This window comes from Chiloscyllium plagiosum, unplaced genomic scaffold (assembly GCF_037043375.1).
Source record: "Chiloscyllium plagiosum isolate Xiang-an unplaced genomic scaffold, Cpla_swu_hap1 HiC_scaffold_12, whole genome shotgun sequence".
Lineage (NCBI taxonomy): Eukaryota > Metazoa > Chordata > Chondrichthyes > Orectolobiformes > Hemiscylliidae > Chiloscyllium > Chiloscyllium plagiosum.
Window position 1 is genome coordinate 60,033,491 of NW_028270150.1, and position 21,660 is coordinate 60,055,150.

At 40.3% G+C, this 21,660-nt stretch overlaps 1 protein-coding gene across 1 annotated transcript in view; it reads left to right on the top strand.

The window, feature by feature from the left end:
- LOC122555495 (T-cell immunoreceptor with Ig and ITIM domains-like) overlaps window positions 1–18,716 on the top strand; it is a 52,226-nt gene extending 33,510 nt beyond the window's left edge. The window contains exons 6-7 of the mRNA XM_087992876.1: window positions 8,213–8,278; window positions 17,844–18,716. Of these exons, the coding sequence (XP_087849002.1) occupies window positions 8,213–8,278; window positions 17,844–17,893 (116 nt within the window). The 3' untranslated portion in view covers window positions 17,894–18,716. The remainder of the gene's footprint in view (window positions 1–8,212; window positions 8,279–17,843) is intronic.
- Window positions 18,717–21,660: the final 2,944 nt, after the last annotated feature.

Here is a 21,660-nt window from a genome sequence, read left to right on the forward strand (position 1 = left end):
AAATGTTTGACTTCACATTTAGCCACTTGTACTGATCTTTCCCTTCAGGCCCAGTGCAACTTGTTCTCCTTCTCCACCTATTGCCACTATAATGAAAGAAAGATAGTGAAGGTCATTTCATGCATTTTCACAAAATTTATGACTTTCAGCCATGTATTTTACCTGTAGATTAATTTGCCACTAATTATTCAAGCATGATGCTTTTCACAACTCTTCACCATGTCAGGAAAAGATCATGTCTAATCATGAAACACACATCAGATGAAATTATTTAAAATAGTGGATGGAGCCAAATTCCATCAAAATTCAGGTCTTTTCATAAAATCAAGCACTAACTTCCATCGCAAGATAAAACAGACTTTTTGAAGATAGCATTTTAAAACTACAGACAACACAAAGACAAATAGATAGGTACACCAATACAGGGACATTTCTGCAGGCTACACAATGACATAGATTTAGTCGTGAATATTAAAGGTTATATGACATTTAACAAGGATAGGATATTAGAGGTAGGAGTGTGGTTCCACTAATTAAAAAATGGTATTAGCACAATGGAGATAGATATATACTGGTCATAAAGGCTTCTATAAATATGTAAGGAAAACAAAATTAGTGAAGACACATGCAGATGCATTATGATCAAAAACTGGTGAAACAATGAAGGACAGAAAGATATGGCAAAAAAAAAATTGAACACAATAATTTGGTTCTGCTGTCACAAAAGAGGGCACAAATAACCTGCCAGAAATGCTAGAGAATCAGACATCTAATGAGAGGGAGGAATTGAAGGAAGTCTAGTTGAATTAAGAAAGTTGTGAGGGGAGGATTTAATGTGGTTAAAGGCTGAGAAATCACGAGGGCATGATTCCTTAAAAAGGGAGAGAGAGCAAAAAGAGAGAGAATATCAGATCAGTTAGCCTAACACCAATAGTGGGAAAATGTTGCAGACAATTACAAAAGACAGGATAACAGAGCATTTGGAAAACATTTGAGGAGATTGGACAAAGCCAGCATGTGCTTATGAAAGACAAAAATCTGGAGATTTTTGAGACTGTAACTAATAGAATAGATAAGGGAGAACTAAAAGATGTAGTGCATTTTGATATTCAGAAGGTTTTTGACAAGAGTCCTCATAAGAGTTTGGTGGGCAGCATTAAAGAACATTAATTGGGGTAATATGTTAGCATGGATCTTTAATTAGTTGATAGACATGACATAGAAACTGAACATAATGGGTGTTTTCCGAGTGGCAGGCAGTGACTAGTAGGATACTGCAAAGGTCAGAGCTTTGGTCCCAGATACTCACAATATATATAAGTGAGCTAATGAGAGAAACAAATATGATATTTTCCAAGATTTCTAAATACAGAATTGGATGGGATTGTGAATAATGACGGAGATACAAAGAGGCTTCAAGGTGATTTAGACCAATTGAGTGAATGGGTAAAAGATGGCAGTACAAATGTGAAGTGAAACATTTTGGTATGAAGAACAGAAAGGCAGAGTTTTATTTAAATGTTTAGATGCTGGAAGATGTAAATGCAGAAAAGGATCTGGGTGCCCTTGTACACCAGTCAGTGAAAGTAGACTGGCAGGTGTGTATTTTGAACAATCATATGCTTTTCTCTAAGTTTGATACTACTTTTAAAAATTTTAGTTAACCACATATGTTGGGTTTTCCTCTTGGAGATTTTGTATCTTGTGGAATGTAAATTGTGAAATATTCTTTCAAATATTTGCAACTGCACCTCTATTGATCTATCCCTTCATCAAATTTGCTAATTCATTTTAGCTAGCTCTGCTTTCATTCCCTAGTGATTGTCTTTTTTCTTTATTTAAGTTTAAAATTCCTGTCTCAGACATTGTCTTCTATGGGGAGAGAAACAAAGAATTAACTATTTGAATTCAGTATAACCCTTCTTTAGAACTGCTGAGTATGCCAGTATTTTCTGTGTTTGTTTTAGATTTCCAGCACCACAGTTTTTTTTCTTTTATTTACATTATATTGGGCAGGGTGAGACCACATGTGGAGTATTACGTGCAGTTTTGATCTTCCTACCTAAGAAAGGTTTCTTGCCATAGAGGAAGTGCAGTGGACCTTCACTCGGCTGATACGGAGGATGGCAGAACTGTCCAACAAGGAGAGATTGGTTTGACAGGTCTGTATTCTCTAGAGTTTAGAAGGATGAAAAGGGATTTGATTGAAATGTAAAAAATTCTAACAGGACTGGACAGACTAGATCCATGGAGAATATTTTCCTTGGTTGAGGTGTTTAGAACCAGGGATCACAATTCTAGGATTCAGAGTTGACTATTTTGGTCTGAGATTAGGAAAAGTATCTTCACTTAAAGAGCAATAACCCTGTGGAATTCTATACCTCAGAAGGTTATTGAGGCCAAATCACTGAAGATATTCAAAGAAGAGACTTTTAAAAGATATTAATGGCATTGGGGGTATGGGGAGAAAGTGGGAGTTTGACATTGAGATTGATGATCAGCCATGATCATGTTGAATGGTGGAGCAGGCATGTTAGGCCAAGTAGACTTCTCCTGCTCCTAGTTTCTACAGATGACTTAAGTTCAAAAAAGTAGGTTGTAGAAGCAGTTTGTTTTGAAATGAGAAATGAAAAAACAAGAAGCTCCTTAACAGAAATGAAACTGTATATTGGAGTGGAAAGGAAGAAATAAAGGGAGCTTGGTGGAAAGGAATGACAACAATCATGAGGGCTTTTAATCTACATGTAGACTGGAAAACATAGAATATCTTCAGGATAGTTTCTTAGAATAGAATGTTCTTGAGCCAACCAGAGATCAGGCTCTGTCTTTTTTTATCTCTCCACCTTGGAGGCTCCCTGCCTTCAGTCCCAATGAAGGGCTTTTGTCCGAAACATCGATTTTCCTGCTCCTCGGATGCTGCCTGACCTGCTGTGCTTTTCCAGCACCACTCTAATCTAGACTCTGATTTCCAGCATCTGCAGTCCTCACTTTTTCCTAGAGATCAGGCTGTACTAATTGTACAATCGGATACGATTAATTAACAACTTCATACTGAAGGTGACTCTGACGGTGTCTGAGACTGGAATTTTAAACTTAAATAAAGAAAAAGACAATTGCTAGGGAATGAAAGCAGAGCTAGCTAAAATGAATTAGCAAATTTGATGAAGGGATAGATCAATAGAGGTACAGTTGCAAATATTTGAAAGAATATTTCAGAATATGCATTCCACAAGATACAAAATCTCCAAGAGGAAAACCCAACATATGTGGCTAACTAAAATTTTTAAAAGTAGTATCAAACTTAAAGAAAAGCATATGATTGTGCAAAATTACACATGCCAGAAAATTGCAGAGAACATGGAATAAGAAACAAAATACGATGACTACAAGAAATGAAAATGTGGATTATGAGCATAGAATGCTATTCAGAAATATTAAAATCAGATAGTAAGAATTCTATATATTAAAAAGAAATGAGTTAACAAAAGTGAGTAATGGCCATATGGAAGGTGAAAGTGAAGAATTACAAATACAATGAAGGAAGATGGCAGATGAATTTACCTAGTATTCTGTTTTCATTTTCGATGAAGCAAGTAATAACCCAGATAAGCTTCAGAGCAAGAAATAAAAAGGAAGTTTCAACTATCAGGGAAGTGGTTATTACTGTGGATTGACAACTCCCTGACAGAGTTCATCCTTTGTTTTAAAATATGTGGCTGGTGTGATTGTTACTTTATTGCTTTTAAATTCCCCAAAGTTCCCTAGATTCAAAGAAATGTCATTACATTGGGAGATAGTGAAAGTAATTCTTTTACTTAAAAAAAGGGAAGGAGAAAAAGAAAAAAAAAACACCCCAGGTGAGCAGCATATCTGGCATAGAGAAGATTATAAAAGCTATTATTAAACCCAGTATGGCAGGGCACTTCGAAACGCTCAAGGTACCAACATGTTTTTATGAAAAGGAACATGTTTAATCCAATAACTGGATGACTATGAGGAAATAACATGCTGTGGATAAGAAGGAAACAATGTATTGCATTGTATTCTTCTGTACTTAGATATTCAAAAGCATTTAATATAACACCACAGCAAAGGTGTAGGGGCTAACATATTGGCATGAAGAGAAGATTGGTTAGCTAACAAGAAATGGAGAGTAGGTATAAATGTGGCATTCTCTGGTTGGAAAGATGCATGAAATAATGCAACATAACAGTGGGGCCTCAATATTATATTATTTTTAGATTACTTACAGTGTGGAAACAGGCCCTTCGGCCCAACAAGTCCACACTGATCCGCAGCCACCCAGACCCATTCCCCTACACCTAACACTACGGGCAATTTAGTACGGCCAATTCACCGAACCTGCATATTTTTGGACTGTGGGAGGAAACCGGAGCACCCGGAGGAAACTCACACAGACACAGGGAGAATGTGCAAACTCCACACAGACAGTCGCCTGAGGCAGGACGTGAACCCGGGTCTCTGGCACTGTGAGGCAGCAGTGCTAACCACTGTGCCACTGTGCCACCATGCCGCCCATATAGGTCATCTTATATAAGTCACTTGAGACTGAGAGTCAGATTACTAAACATGCTGTTGATTCAAATGTAGAAACGTGAGTGAGGAACAAATAAAAAGGTTACAAGGTGATTTAGACAGGTTAAGTGAATCATCAAAGACCGAGCAATGGAGTACGGTGTGAGAAAATGTGGAACTATTCATTTTGGCAATAAAATAATAGGTAACATATTGTCGAAATTCTGAGAGATTGAAGAGCCTGAAGAGTCGAAAGAATCTGAGAGTCCTAGTGCATGAATTATGGAAAGTTAATATGCAGGTACAGCATATCATTGAGAGAGGAATTGAATATAAAAGTAGGGATGTTATGCTTCAGTTAAACAAGACATGAGAAAGATCACACCTGGAATACAGTGAACAATATCGGTCTCTTTATTTAAAGAAGGATGCAACAGCTTTGGAAGTAGTTCGTGAAAGATTCAGGAGATTAATATCTGAAGTTGCAGATGCCATTCTGAAGAAAGTTTGCATCTACTTCAGTTTAGAGGAGTAAGAGGCAACTTGAATGAAACAAAAAAGATGCTGAGGCATCTTTTCAGGGCATATATGGAAAGATGCTTCTTGATTTGAAAGAATCCAGAACTAGGGATCATTGATTAATAATAAGGAAGAGATGAGAATTTTTGAACATAGTATGTCTTTGGAACACTTTTCCTCAAAATGCGGTAGAAGTAGACATATTATTTTTAAAGAGTTGGATAGAATTGAACATAGAATATAGAACATTACAGCGCAGTACAGGCCCTTCGGCCCTCGATGTTGCGCCGACCTGTCATACCAATCTGAAGCCCATCTAACCTAAACTATTCCATGTACGTCCTTATGCTTGTCCAATGATGACTTAAATGTACTTTAATTTGTGAATCTAGCATTCCATATCCTTACTACTCTCTGTGTAAAGAAACTACCTCTGACATCTGTCCTATATCTATCACCCCTCAATTTAAAGCTATGCCCCCTCGTGCTCACCGTCACCATACTTGGAAAAAAAGCTCTCCCTGTCCACCCTATCTAACCCTCTGATTATCTTGTATGTCTCTATTAAGCCACCTCTCAACCTTCTTCTCTCTAACAAAAGCAGCCTCAAGTCCCTCAGCCTTTCCTCCATACCAAGAAACATCCTAGTAAGTCTCCTCTGCACCCTTTCCAAAGCTTCCACATCCTTCTTATAATGCAGTGACCAGAGCTGTACACAATACTCTAAGTGCGGCCACATCAGAGTTTTGTACAGCTGTAGCATAACCTCATGGTTCCGGAACTCAATCCCACTATTATTAAAAGCTAAAACACTGTATACCTTCTTAACAACCCTGTCAACCTGGGTGGTAACTTTCAAGGATCTGTGTACCTGAACACCGAGATCTCTCTGCTCATCTACACTACCAAGAATCTTACCATTAGCCCAGTATTTTGCATCCCAGTTATTCCGACCAAAGTGAATCACCTCACACTTGCCCGCATTAAACTCCATTTGCCACCTCTCAGCCTAGCTCTGCAGCTTATCTATGTCTGTCTGTAACCTACAACATCCTTCGTCACTATCCACAATTCCACTGACCTTAGTGTCATCTGCAAATTTACTAACCCAACCTTCTAAGCCCTCATCCAGGTTGTTTATAAAAATGATGAACAGCAGTGGACCCAACTCCAACCCTTGCGGTACACCACTGGTAACTGGACTCCAGGATGAACATTTCCCATCAACCATCACCCTCTGTCTTCTTTCAGCAAGCCAATTACTGATCCAAACTGCTATATCTTCCACAATACCATTCTTCCACATTTTGTACAATTATCGAACGCCTTACTGAAATCCATATACACCACATCAACCGGTTTACTCTCATCTACCTGTTTGGTCACCTTCTCAAAGAACTCAATAAGGTTTGTGAGGCATGACCTACCCTTCACAAAACCGTGCTGACTATCCCTAATCAAATTATTATTTTCTAGATTATTATAAATCCTAACTCTTATAACCTTTCCAACACTTTACCAACAACTGAAGTAAGGCTCACTGGTCTATAATTACCAAGGTTGTCTCTACTCCCCTTCTTGAACAGGGGAACCACATTTGCTATTTTCCAGTCTTCTGGCACTATTCCTTTAGACAATGACGATTTAAAGATCAATGCCAAAGGCTCGGCAATCTCCTCCCTGGCTTTCCAAGGGATCCTAGGATAAATCCCATCCGGCCCATGGGACTTCTCTATTTTCACACTCTGCAGGATTTCTAATACCACTTCCTTGTGAACCACAATCCCATCTAGTCTAGTAGCCTGTATGTCAGTGTTCTCCTCGACAATATTGTCATTTCCTAGAGTGAATACTGTCGAAAAATATTCATTAAGCGCTTCCCCTATCTCCTCTGACTCCACACACAACTTCCCACTACTATCCTTGATTGGCTCTAATCTTACTCTCGTCATTCTTTTATTCCTTAAATACCTATAGAAAGCCTGAGGGTTTACCCTGATCCTATCTGCCAACAACTTCTCATGTCTCCTCCTGGCTCTTCTGAGCTCTCTCTTTAGGTCGTTCCTGGCTACCTTGTAACACTCAAGCACCCTAACTGAGCCTTCACGTCTCATCCTAACATAAGCCTTATTCTTCCTCTTGACCAGAGATTCCACTTCCTTCGTAAACCATGGCTCCTGCGCTCTACAGCTTCCCTCCTGCCTGACAGGTACATACTTATCTAGAACACACAGGAGCTTTTCCTTGAATAAGCTCCACATTTCTAATGTGCCCATCCCCTGCAGTTTCCTTCCCCATCCTGTGCTTCCTAAATCTTGCCTAATCGCATCGTAATTGCCTTTCCCCCAGCTGTAACTCTTGCCCAGTGGTATACACCTATCTCTTTTTATCACTAAAGTAAACATAACAGAATTGTGATCGCTATCACCAAAGTGCTCACCTATTTCCAAGTGTAATTGCAATCAGGGATTAGCTGGAATGTGGAGTAATTAGATCAGGAAACGAGTGGCAGAATAGGTTTGAGGGACTGAGTGGTGTACTTCTGATCCAAGTTCATTTCTCTGTGTGATTTCAATGTTTTCAAACTTTAAAAGTGTTGAAATGACTTAACTACAATATTGGCTGATGCTTAATATGTTTGACATTCTCTGGCTGCAGTTTGAATGAACCTGGTTTTATCATCAGCAATGTGATTTTCTTTTGATCCTGTCAAAGAGAACATCTTGTGCTGAGTATAAAAATGTTGAAAACATGAACTGAAGCAACTGGCGAGGAAAACTGAATTTTATGCTTTTGTGTGGATCTGGCTGGTTCTTCAAGCCTGGAGTTCATAATGTATTAGTTTTATGTTAAGAACTAATGTCAGCTCTCAGATTTCCACACAGATGGGAAACATACTAATACAAACAGTGTTATGTCTCTCCTCATTTACTATGCAGAAATTAGGATTCTAAAACATACACACTTAAACAGACTGAAAACAGTGAAGAAATTTCATGAAAGTAATAAACGTATTTCATAGGACATTTCATGGAAGTAGTGCATTCCCAAACATGACAAATGCTCACATCGGACAGCACTGCAGTTTAATATCAATGTAATCTGTTTGCTCACCAATGTACTTCCACTGTTAAAATAGTGTTTTGTTTCTTGACAGAGTGTGATCAAAATTCAGAAGCAAGTGTGGCAATGTATGAAAATGTGGATGACATAACAAACACCAGTAAGTAGACAGTAATTTAAAAGCAAGACAGAAACCCATGGCATTAAAGGACCAGTAGCTGGTTGAATATTTTGTTGTTAGGTGGCAGAAAAGATTAAGTAGAAGTAAGTGGTTTTTCAGACTGGAAGCACAGTGGTATCCCTCAAGGGTCAAAATGCAAACCACTACAACTTCTGATAGAGTCATAGAGTCATAGAGATGTACAGCACGGAAACAGAATCTTCAGTCCAACCCGTCCATGCCGACCAGGTATCCCAACCCAATCTATTCACACCTGCCAGCACCTGGCCCATATCCCTCCAAACCCTTCCTATTCATATACCCATTCAGATGCCTTTTAAATGGTGCAATTGTACCAGCCTCCACCACTTCTTCTGGCAGCTCATTCCATACACGTACGACCCTCTGCGTGAAAGAGTTACCTCATAGGTCTCTTTTATACCTTTCCCTTCTCACCCTAAACCTATGCCCTCTAGTTCTGGACTCCCCCACCCCAGGGAAAAGACTCTGTCTACTTATCTTATCCATGCCCTTCATGATTTTATAAACCTCTATAAGGTCACCCCTCAGCCTCTGACACTCTAGGGAAAATAGCCCTAGCCTATTCAGCCTCTCCCTATAGCTTAAATCCTCCAACGCTGATAACATCCTTGTAAGTCTTTTCTGAACCCTTTCAAGTTTCACAACATCTTTCCGATAGGAAGGAGAACAGAATTGCATGCAATATTCCAACAGTGGCCTAACCAATGTCCTGTACAGCCGCAACATGACCTCCCAACTTCTGTACTCAATACTCTGACCAATAAAGGAAAGCATACTAAATGCCTTCTTCACTATCCTATTTACCTGCGACTCCACTTACAGGGAGCTATGAACCTGCACTCCAAGGTCTCTTTGTTCAACAACACTCCCAAGGACCTTACCATTAAGTGTATAAGTCTTGCAAAGATTTGTTTTCCCAAAATGCACCACCCAACACTTATCTAATTTAAACTCCATCTGCCACTTTTCAGGCCATTGGCCCATCCAATCAAGATCCTGTTGTAATCTGAAGTAACCTTCTTCTCTGTCCACTACACCTCCAATTTTGGAGTCATCTGCAAACTTACTAACTACACCTCTTATGCTCACATCCAAATCATTTATATAAATGATGAAAAGTAGTGGGCCCAGCACCGATCCTTGTGGCACTTCACTGGTCACAGGCCTCCAGTCTGAAAACAACCCTCCACCACCACCCTCTGTCTTCTTCCTTTGAGCCAGTTCTGTATCTAAATGGCTAGTTCTCCCTATACTCCATGAGATCTAACCTTGCTAATCAGTCTCCCATGGGGAACCTTGTTGAACGCCTTACTGAAGTCCATATAGATCACATCTACCACTCTGCCCTCATCAATCCTCTTTGTTACTTTTTCAAAAAACTCAATCAAGTTTGTGAGACATGATTTCCCAAGCACAAAGCCATGTTGACTATCCCTAATCAGTCCTTGCCTTTCCAAATATATGTACGTCCTGTCCCTCAGGATTCCTTCCAACAGCTTGCCCACCACTGACATTAGACTCACTGGCTTATTCTTAACACCTTTCTTAAACAGTGGCACCACGTTAGCCAACCTCCAGTCTTCCACCACCTCACCTATGACTATCAATGATACAAATATCTCAGTAAGAGGCCCAGCAATCACTTCCTTAGCTTCCCACAGAGTTCAAGGGTACACCTGATCAGGTCCTGGGGATTTATCAACTTTTATGCATTTCAAGACATCCAGCACTTCTTCCTCTGTTATATGGACATTTTGCAAGATGTCACCATCTATTTCCCTACATTCTATATCCTCCATATCCTTTTCTACAGTAAATACAGATGCAAAATACTCGTTTAGTATCTCCCCCATCTCCTACGGCTCCACACAAAGGCTGCCTTGCTGATCTTTGAGGGGTCCTATTCGCTCCCTAGTTACCTTTTAGACTTTAATGCATTTGTAAAAACCCTTTGGATCCTCCCTAACCCTATTTGCCAAAGCTATCTCATGTCCCCTTTTTATCCTCCTGATTTCCTTCTTTAGTATACTCCTACTGCCTTTGTACTTTTCTAAGGATTCACTCAATCTATCCTGTCTATACCTGACATATGCTTCCTTCTTTTTCTTAACCAAACCCTCAATTTCTTTAGTCATCCAGCATTCCCTATACCTACCAGCCTTTTCTTTCACCCTGACAGGAATATACTTTCTCTGGATTCTCATTATCTCATTTCTGAAGGTTTCCCATTTTCCAGCTGTCCCTTTACCTACGAACATCTGCCCCGAATCAGCTTTTGAAAGTTCTTGCCTAATACCATCAAAATTGGCCTTCCTCCAATTTAGAACTTCAACTTTTAGGTCTGATCTATCTTTTTCCATCACTATTTTAAAACTAATAGAATTATGGTCGCTGGCCCCAAAGTGCTCCCCCACTGACACCTCAGTCACCTGCCCTGCCTTGTTTTCTAAGAGTAGGTCAACTTTTGCACTTCTCTCGTAGGTACATCCACACACTGAATCAGAACATTTTCTTGTACACACTTAACAAATTCCTCTCCACCTAAACCCTTAACACTATGGCAGTCCCAGTCTATGTTTGGAAAGTTAAAATCCCCTACCATGATCACCCTATTATTCTTACAGATAGCTGACATCTCCTTACAGGTTTGTTTCTCAATTTCCCTCTGACTATTAGGGGGTCTATACTACAATCCCAATAAGGTGATCAAACTTTTCTTATTTCTCAGTTCCACCCAAATAATTTCCCTGAATGTATTTCTGGGAATATCCTCCCTCAGTACAGCTGTAATGCTATCCCTTATCAAAAATGCCACTTCTCCTCTCTTTCCTCCCTTTCTGTCCTTCCAGGAGCATTTGTATCCTGGAACATTAAGTTGCCAGTCCTGTCCATATAATGAGCAGTACATCTGTACTTGTTATATAATTTGAAAATTTGCAAATGATACAAACATGAAACTATATAACCAGTGAAGAGTGTAATAAGACATTCTGGGAAGATATATGGTAAAATGTGGAGAAAAATGGCAGTTAACGTTTAAGGCAGAGAAGTCTGAAATGATCAATATTTTAAAAGAATAATGAGAGGCAATATAATCTGAATGGTTCAATTTTAAAGGGGGCATTAAAAGAAGAGATACATGGGAATACACATCAGAAATGACAGAATACGTTGAGGGTACTTGTGAGCAGTGGGCACCCTCATGCCTCAAAGGATTTCATTGCAGAAAAAGGTGTGCGACCAGAAAACACAGAAGTAAAGTAATTGGCAAACGAACGAGAAGTAAAATAAGAAATAATAAATAATTAACCTTGGATAATACATTGTCTGAGACTGTGGTGGATGCAAATTCAGGAAGAACTTTCAAAAAATCATGGAGAAATACCTGAAAGGAAAATAGTTTTCGGGCTACAGGAAGATTCAGGATAATCCAAAATGGAGGACAAGAAAAAATTCTGGCTGTAACAGGCTGCTCCTTTTTTGGAGGTATTTCAGGTGTTGGAGGTGATTTGCTCAAATTCCAGGAGCAGTAATTAGTGTTTTATATGCTGTTGCAATTGTTTGGAACTTTGGCAAAAAAAGTCAAAACAGCAGCACTTTTAAAAGGGAGAAAGATAAAGCAAGCAAGCACGTGGTCTGTAAGGGAGATACAGAAAGAAACCCACACTGTTAACTGACACAGCAGTGAACCTGTACAGTTATTCCCTTTACTGTTTGAATTCAAGTATTGGAGTGTGTCCAGGAAAACTTAACAAACAGCAAAATTCACAACTGATATTGGAGGAACCTGTTTGGGAGAGGTCAAAGCACAAAAACAGATAAGTAAATAGTTTTAAGTAAAGCCTTGCTGTAAATCTACAATAGTGAGTAGAGTGGGTTCTTTCTTGATTATTTGTTTTTATTGGGATTTGTCTCTTGATTAAATTTTAAAAATATAAGCAATAAGTGTTAAGTTAGCCTGGAGCAGTGTTTTGTAGAGCAATAAGACGGTGCTATTGTCTGGGTCTGTAGATTGGAAAGGGCAAACTGGCCTTTAATAGAGTGATATGCTCTTCTTGTTGGATGAGGGAGTTTCAGGAGAGTTTAAGGGTTACTGAGGAATATATCTGCAATAAATGTTGTTGGTTGCGAATCCTGTCAAATTCAATGAATCGGTTGGAGCGACAGTTAGAGGCAATGAAAAATTTTCAAGAGCTGGGGGTGTGATGGATGGCAGTTATAGGAAAGGAGAAAATCCACAAATAGTCAGGTAGATGGGTTAACTCCAAGAAAGGTAGGAGAGGTAGGCGGGTAGTACAAGAGTTCTCTGTGGCTATCTCCATTTCAAACAAGTATACTGGTTTGGAAAATGTAGGGGATGGTGGACTTTCAGAAGATTGTAGCAAGAATAGCCAAGTTTCTGGTCTCAAGACTGGTTCAAATGTAATGAGGGGTACATCGGGTTCTACGCTATCAATTCTGTTAGGGGACTCTGTAGTCAAGGGCACAGAGAGACGTTTCTGTGGCCAGCAACAAAAAATCAGAATGGTGTGTTGCCTCCCTGGTGCCAGGATCAAGGATGTCTCAGAGAGGGTGCAGAATATTTTCAATGGGGAGAGGGACCAGCAGGAGGTCATTGTACACATTGGTACCAATGGCATCGGAAGGGAAAAGCACAAGATTGTGAAAGGAGAATACAGAAAGTTAGGCAGGAATTAAAAAAGGAGGTCCTCGAGGGTAGAAATATCTGGGTTACTCCCGGTGCTATGAGCTAGTGAGGTCAGGATTAGGAGGATGGAGCAGATCAATGCGTGGCTGAGGAACTGGTGCATAAGAGAAGGATTCACATTTTTGGACTATTGGAATCTCAGAGAAGTAGAAGTAGAAGTGGGGTAGAAGTGACCTGTACAAGAAAGATGGATTGCACCTGAATTGGAAGGGGCAAACTGGCCTTTAATAGAGTGATATGCTCTTCTTGTCGGATGTGGGAGTTTTGGGAGAGTTTAAGGGTTACTGAGGAATATATCTGCAATAAATGTTGTTGGTTGCGAAATTGGAAGCTACTCAGGAGGATTTAAACTAGGAGGGGGTGGGGGGAGTTGGGGGGGTGGGGGGGGGAGGTGGTGGGGTTAGTTGTAACCCAGGGAGATAGTGAGTAAAGAGATCAATCTGAACCTGGTACAGTTGAGAAAAGAAGTGAGTCAAACATTCAAGGTAGGCAGGAACAAAGCAAAGAACAAAGTGGGACTAATAGATTAAACTGCATTTATTTCAATGCATGGGCCTAACAGGGAAGACAGATGAACTCAGGGCATGGTTAGGAACATGGGACTGGAATATCATAGCATTACAGAAACATGACTCAGGGATGGGCATGACTGGCAGCTTAATGTTCTAGTATACAAATGCTACAGAAAGGACAAGTGAGGAGGGGGAGTGGCATTTTTGATAAGGGATAACATTAAAACTGTGCTACGGGAGAATATTCCCGAAAATACATCCAAGGAAGTTATTTGGGTGGAACTAAGAAATACAAAAAAGCTTGATCACCTTATTGGGATTGTATTATAGACCACCTAATAGTCAATGGGAAATTGAGAAACAAATTTATAAGGAGATCTCAGTTATCTGTAAGAATAATAGGGTGGTTATGGAAGGGGATTTTAACTTTCCAAACATAAACTGGGACTGCCATTGTGTTAAGGGTTCAGATGGAGAAGAATTTGTTAAGAGTGTACAAGAACATTTTCTGATTCATTATGTGGATGTACCTACGAGAGAAGGTGCAAACGTTGACCCATTCTTAGGAAATAAGGCAGGGCAGGTGACTGAGGTGTCAATGGGGGAGCATTTTGGGGCCAGCGACCATAATTCTATTAGTTTTAAAATAGTGATGGAAAAGAATAGATCAGATCGAACAGTTGAAGTTCTAAATTGGTGGAAGGCTAATTTTGATGGTATTAGGCGAGAACTTTCTAAAGCTGATTGGGTGCAGATATTCACAGGTGAAGGGACGGCTGGAAAATGGGAAGCCTTCAGATATGAGATAACGAGAATCCAGAGAAAGTATATTCCTGTCAGGGTGAAAGGAAAGGCTGGTAGGTATAGGGAATGCTGGATGACTAAAGAAATTGAGGGTTTGGTTAGGAAAAAGAAGGAAGCATATGTCAGGTATTGACAAGATAGATCAAATGAATCCTTAGAAGAGTATAAAGGCAGTGGGAGTATACTTAAGAGGGAAATCAGGAAGACAAAAAGGGGACATCCGATAGTTTTGGTAAATAGAGTTAAGGAGAATCCAAAGGGTTTTTACAAATACATTAAGGATTAAAGGGTAACGAGGGAGCGAATAGGGCCCCTCAAAGATCAGCAAGGCAGCCTTTGTGTGGAGCCACAGGAGATGGGGAAGATACTAAATGAGTATTTTGCATCTGTATTTACTATGGAGAAGGACATCGAAGATATAGCATGTAGGGAAATAGATGGTGACATCTTGCAAAATGTCCAGACTACAGAGAAGGAAGTGCTGGATGTCTTGAAAAGTATAAAGGCAGATAAATCCCCAGGACATGATCAGGTGTACCCTAGAACTCTATGGAAAGCTGGGGAAGTGATTGCTGAGATATTTGTCTCATTGATAGTCACAGGTGAGCTGCTGGTAGACTGGAGGTTGGCTAACTTGGTAACATTATTTAAGAAGGGTGGTAAGGACAAGTCAGGGAACTATAGACCACTGAGCCTGATGTTGGTGGTGGGCAAGTTGTTGGACGGAATCCTGAGGGACAGGATTTACACGTATTTGGAAAGACATGGACTGATTAGGGCTTTGTGCGTGGGAAATCATGTCTCACAAACTTGATTGAGTTTTTTGAAGAAGTAACAAAGAGGATTGATGAGGGCAGAGTGGTGGATATGATCTATATGGACTTCAGTAAGGTGTTCGACAAGGTTCCCCGTGGGAAACTGGTTAGCAAGGTAGAAGACAGAAGGTGGTGGTGGAGGGTTGTTTTTCAGACTGGAGGCCTGTAGCCAATGAAGTGCCACAGGGACCGGTGCTGGGTCCACTACGTTTCGTCATTTATATAAATGATTTGGATATGAACATAGGAGGTATGATTAGTAAGTTTGCAGATGACACCAAAATTGGAAGTTTAGTGGACAGCGAAGGAGGTTACCTCAGATTACAATGAGATCTTGATCAGATTAGCCAATGGGCTGAGAAATGGCAGATGAAGTTGAATTTAGATAAATGGGAGGTGCTACATTTTAGGAAAGCAAATCTTTGCAGGACTTATACACTTAATGGTAAGGTCCTAGGGAGTGTTGCTAAACAAAGAGATTTTGGAGTGCAGGTTCATAGCTCCTTGAAAGTAGACTCACAGGTGGATAGGATAGTGAAGAAGACATTTGGTATGCTTTCCTTTATTGGTCAAAGCATTGAGTACAGGAGTTGGGAGGGCATGTTGCGGCTGTACAGGATGTTGTTAAGGCCATTTTTGGAATATTGCGTGCAATTCTGGTCTCCTTCCTATTGGAAGGATGTTGTGAAATTTGAAAAGGGTCAGAAAAGATTTAAAAGGATGTTGTTAGGGTTGAACTAAAGGGAGAGGCTGAACAGGCTGGGGTTGTTTTCCCTGGAGCGTCGTAGGTTGAGGGGTGACCTCATAAGAGATTTATAAAATCATGAGCGCCATTGTTAGGATAAATAGACAAAGTCTTTTCCCTGGGGTGGGTGAGTCTAGAACTAGAGGGCATAGGTTTAGGGTGAGAGGGGAAAGATATAAAAGGGACCTAAGGGGCAACTTTTTATGCAGAGGGTGGTGTGTGTATGGAATGAGGTGCCAGAGGAAATGGTTAAGGTTGGTACAATTACAGCATTTAAAAGGCATCTGGATGGGTCTATGAATAGGAAGGGTTTGAAGGGATATGGGCCAGGTGCTGGCAAATGGGACTAGATTAGCATGGGATACCTGGTTGGCATGGACAAGTTGGACTGAAGGGTCTATTTGCATAATGTACATCTGTATTACTCTATGATTCTAAAAGAACAGAGGAGTGGTAATTGGAATACCCCTCAAATCATAATGTTTGGGCAGCCCCGTTCTGTGCTGTTTCATCCCACAGGTTGAATTTAAATCTCCAACCCCTGCTTGCCAAAAGAGCAACTAGAAAATCTGGACAGGGTGATGCTGTGTAGTTTAAAGTGGTGCTGGAAAAGCACAGCAGGTCAGGCGGCATCTGAGGAGTAGGAAAATCGACGTTTCAGGCAAATGCCCTTCATCGATTTTCCTACTCCTCAGATGCTACCTGACCTGCTGTGCTTTTCCAGCATCACTCTAATCTAGACTCTGATTTCCAGCATTTGCAGTCCTCACTTTTGCCTTGCCAATGCTGTGTAGTTGGTTGGGAATGCATCTTGTAGAGAACCTGCAACCTTCCCAACAATATACCTCTGTCCACTTTTGCTCCACACTCCCCCACCTCAGCAATTAACTCAAAGGCAAGGAAAGTCAAGAATGGCTTTCAACTCAGAGGCCTGGCAAGATGCTTAAGTTGTTAATTAAAGGTTAGTGGTGAAGTTCGGTGGGGGCACACTGACTAGCCTCAGTCAGCCCAGTGTATTTATCTCTTCACTATGGGCCTCTATCAATGTGGTTACTCTGGGCCTCCTGCAGTACCAGCAACATTCAACACTCCTGATGGCATTACTAGGTCTCTGATTGACCAGCATCTCTTGCAGGATGGCTGTTCACATTTAAAGGCCTAAAACCATGAGAGCAGTAAGTTAGCTGTCAGTTGGGCATATTGTCTGTTCAGGAAGTTTAGAAATGATTGAGAGTGGGGCAAGTGCCACTGATTTTGCAACGTTGGACACAGGCACCACCTTGGTCACCTTCTCAATGGATGGACAATAAATGATTGCCCAGTTAGTGATACCACATCCCATGAGTGAATTACAGAACAAAATAAATTCAGCTTATTTTTATACAACTTAAAATGCATAACTGAATTTTCAAAATAAGTCTATTATCATGACAATGACAATTCTGTAAACAGAAAGGTAAAAGGAAAACAAGTGAAGAGGTATTTAGAAGAATCCAAATTCTGTCATGTCATGTTAGCTTGAAGTTATTATAATTACACAGTTCTTGCTTTAAGTTTTTTCCTTCCATGTTGGTGACTTCCAACTACACAGCTGAAAATAAATCTTTGTATTAAAAGCTTCCATCTCATTGCAGTCCAATAACCTGCTCTGAAAACACTGCTCACTTTTCAACTGCTGTAATAAATTCCACCGCAGTAGCGGAGACATTCTAAAACAACCAACAACATTCTGAAAAAAAAGTCAACTTTCTCTATCTCAAAATGTTAACAGGCAGATCCTTTTAAAATGATCCAAGATTCAATCCTGAATCTGAGTCCAGATCGTTACCAAAAACTAATAATGTCTTTTTTGGGGCTTACATTATCTGTACACCAAATTTTGTTGAAATATCTATGTAATATTTTTGAGATATATTGAAGTATATTGCTTCCTTCACAGGCAAGCAAACATCAGAGGCAGAGGGAAAAAGACAGGACAAGAAATTCTAAACCAGCATCTCAATCAAAATATAAAGATCTGTGATATCCTAGCAAACCTGCAGAATGTTCAAGGCACAGACTGGCCTCAGCAGACACCTATCCAGATATTGGAACTATGCCAAAGCATCCCACATAATAAGCATGGTCATCTTCAACTCAAAAAGATGTACAAGGAAGAGGTTAAAACAGGAGGCTAATTTAATGAATGAATAGTTTGAAGTGAGCCTGCAATTCTCTGAAATATATAGTTGCCAAGGGATACTATTCACCAGTAAAATTAGCCTGAACAGTTGGAAAGATAATGTCTCAATTTCATTGAAATTGTGGAACACAACATTCTGGTGACAATGTGCTAAAGATGCACTGTGTTCTTGAGAAAATGTTTAGTCCTTCAGTTATAAATATCTGATGCTATGAGGTGTAACACATCATTTGTTATCACTTGTGCTTGATACTATTATTATACAAGTAACATATGGCATTTGTCCATTCTCAAGTAAGAAGATTTGTTAGCTGTACTGCCATAAATTGGTGAGGCTGATAATGTGGTCCTAACAGTGACAGTAGGACATGATGCACATTGGGTCTCAAGGAGATTTATGAAATTTGATAATATAAGATGAGCTCATTAAAATAAACGTTGACACTTCCATGCGCACCTTGCTCGAGGCACGTGGAATACACTAAAGTCAGAGCGCAGCTAAGTTTTAAGGACTGCTAATTGTCTGGACAAGTAAGTATCAGATAGCATATGTAAAGAGAGAAATGCTGTGACTAGTGGTGTTCCAAAGGGATCAGCGCTGGGACCTCTACTGCTCATGATTTACGTAAATAATTTGGAGGAAAATGTGGCTGGTTTAATTACTAAGATTGCAGATGAAATAAAGCCACTCCTCCACTCCATCCAGGAATTCCTTAACATCATCAAAGACACCAAGGTAAAGGATGACACGGTCATGATTTCCTTCAATGTGACAGCCCTAGTCACATCAATAAACATTACCCTGGCCAAAGAAACACTGGCCTCACTGCTAGACAAACCAAGGATACAAACACCTGACAGCAGCAACTCCATCAACCAGGACAGTGTCCTCCAACTAGTAGACCTGTGCCTCACAATCCACTTCACCTTCAACGACATGATCTTCAAACAAATCAACAGGATGCCAATGTGATCACCAATATCAGGACTCTTAGCAGAAGCAGTTATACATAGGTTAGAATGAACAGCCCTTCCCACAATCCAGCCCAAGCTTTGGGTTTGCTATGTGGATGACACCTTTGTCATTACGAAACGCAACAAATTAGAAGAAAACCACAAACACATAAACAACATCCTTACCGGTATAAAGTTCACCAAAGAGAAAGAGAATCATAACAGACTCCCCTTCCTAGATATCACAGTAGATCAAAAAGCCAATGGAGAGCTGCGGACCAGCGTTTACCGGAAAACCACATACACTGACAAGATACTCAACTACGGGAGCAATCATCCCAACTCCCACAAATGGAGCAGCAACTGGACATTATTTAAATGAGCCATGACAGACTGCAGCACCCAGGAACTATGAAAAGCCAAGGAAGAGCACCTATACAATGTATTGAGGAACAATGGGGACCCCATAAGGGCAGTCCACCAATTCCTACACAACAGACTCAAACAGGAAGATACAACACACCCAGAGATTCTAGTCACCCTGCCATACATTAAAGTCATCTCAGAGATGACAACCAGACTACTCCTAGGCATTATGGTAACCCATAAACCTACCACCACACTGAAACAGCTCCTGATTAATTTAAAGGAACCTGTACCAACAGCCAGCAGAACGAACGTCATAAAAAAACCTGCAACAAACATTACATTGGACAGATGGGCAAGAAACTAGCCAACAGGATACATGAGTAGCAACTAGCCACCAAAGGACATGACCAACTATCACTATATTCCATACACACAGACAAAGAGGGACATCAGTTCGACTGGGACAATACCTCCATCCTGGGACAGGCTAAACATCGACACGTAAGGGAATTCCTTGAGGCGTGCCATTCAAACCAGAAATCCATTAACAAACATATCAATTTGGACCCCATTCACCAACGTCTCAGAAAAGAACCAGAAATGTTATCACCCACCATAACAGATTAACACACTTAAATATCAAGCAGGACGGAACACCAGCACTTCACCAGGGGTTCAGCGTTGATGTTACCCAACATGGTGACTAAATGTCTGAGACCAAATCTACCAGCTCAGTGAGCAACTTACAACCTCAGCTACAAATCTCCAAAATCACATACAAAGATTGGTGGAATTGCGGATAGTGAGGAGGATTGTCAGAGTATACAGAAGGATATAGATCAGTTGGAGGCATGGGCAGAAAAATGGCAGATTGAGTTTAATCCAGACAAATATGAACTGATGCATTTTGAAAGGTCAGATACAGGTAAAAATTATACAGTGAATGGCAGACTCCTTAGAAGAATTGATGTGCCAAGGGATCTGGGTGTGCAGGTCCGCAGATCACTGAAGGTGGCAGCACAGCTGGATAAGGTGATAAAAAAAAGGCCTATGGCATGTTTGCCTTCATTAGAAGGAGCATTGAGTATAAGGATAGGCAAGTTATGCTGCATCTTTATAGAACTTTAGTTAGGCCACACTTGGAATATTGCATGTAGTTCTGGTCACCACACTAACAGAAGGATGGGGATGCTTCAGAGAGGTTACAAAAAAGGTTTACCAGGATGTTGCCTGTTATGGGGGATTTTAGCTATGAAGAAAGTTTGGATAGACTGAGTTTGTTTTCACTGGAACAGTAGGTTGAGGGGCGACCTGATAGAAGTTTATAAGATTGCAAATGGCATGGATATAATGCAAAGTATGAGGCTTTTCCCTGGGATGGAAGGTCAATTACTAGGGGGCACAGGTTCCAAGTGCAGGGTGGGAGGGTACTAGAATTTAAGAGATGTGCAAGACAAGTTTTCCACACAAAGGGTGCAGAGTGCCCTAGATCACGTTGCCAGAGGAGGTGGTGGAAGCAGACGCAATAGCAGCATTCATGAAGCATCTAGATGAATACATAACAGGAAGGGAATAGAGGAATATGGATCCTGTAAGCGGAGACAGTTTTAGTGTGGAAGGACAAAATGCATCAGTGCAGGTTTGGATGGCCGAAGGGCCTGTTCCTGTACTGTATTGCTCATATATTGGTACTTCTCTGGAGCCCTGACATGCAGCCCCACAGAAGTGACTATCTGGCCATCAGAAAATCTGAACCCACTTGTTTTGGGAGGATGCATAAAGATAAATGTTAAATCTTTAAAAGAAGAACATACTATCTTGAACGTCCAAGTGAACATTTGTCGAAAGAAAGAACAAGCCGATAGAGATTCAATGTTAAAAATTGAACCATTTAAGAAAATTCATAGCATGTAGGTTTATAGGTTGTACATAGACCACATTGTGTCGAACAATGAAAAGATTAGCTAAATCTGAGCAAACCTTTCATAGACAGCAGCATATTTTTGCCAATTTCTTTAGTTTTTCAGCTCAAGAATTTATTTCCCATGTGTCAAGAAAGGGGAAAGCCCAGATACTATTGCCCTGGAATTTTCTCAATCACTATGATGCTTATACTAATTTTTGCAGTGATCTTGTAATTGAGAATTTGTATAGATTTCCAATTAATCCTGTTGGATTATTGCAACAAATCAGTCTTGAAGCAATATAAATGATTGAGAAAATTGTTTAGGTGCAATTCTGCTGAAAAGAC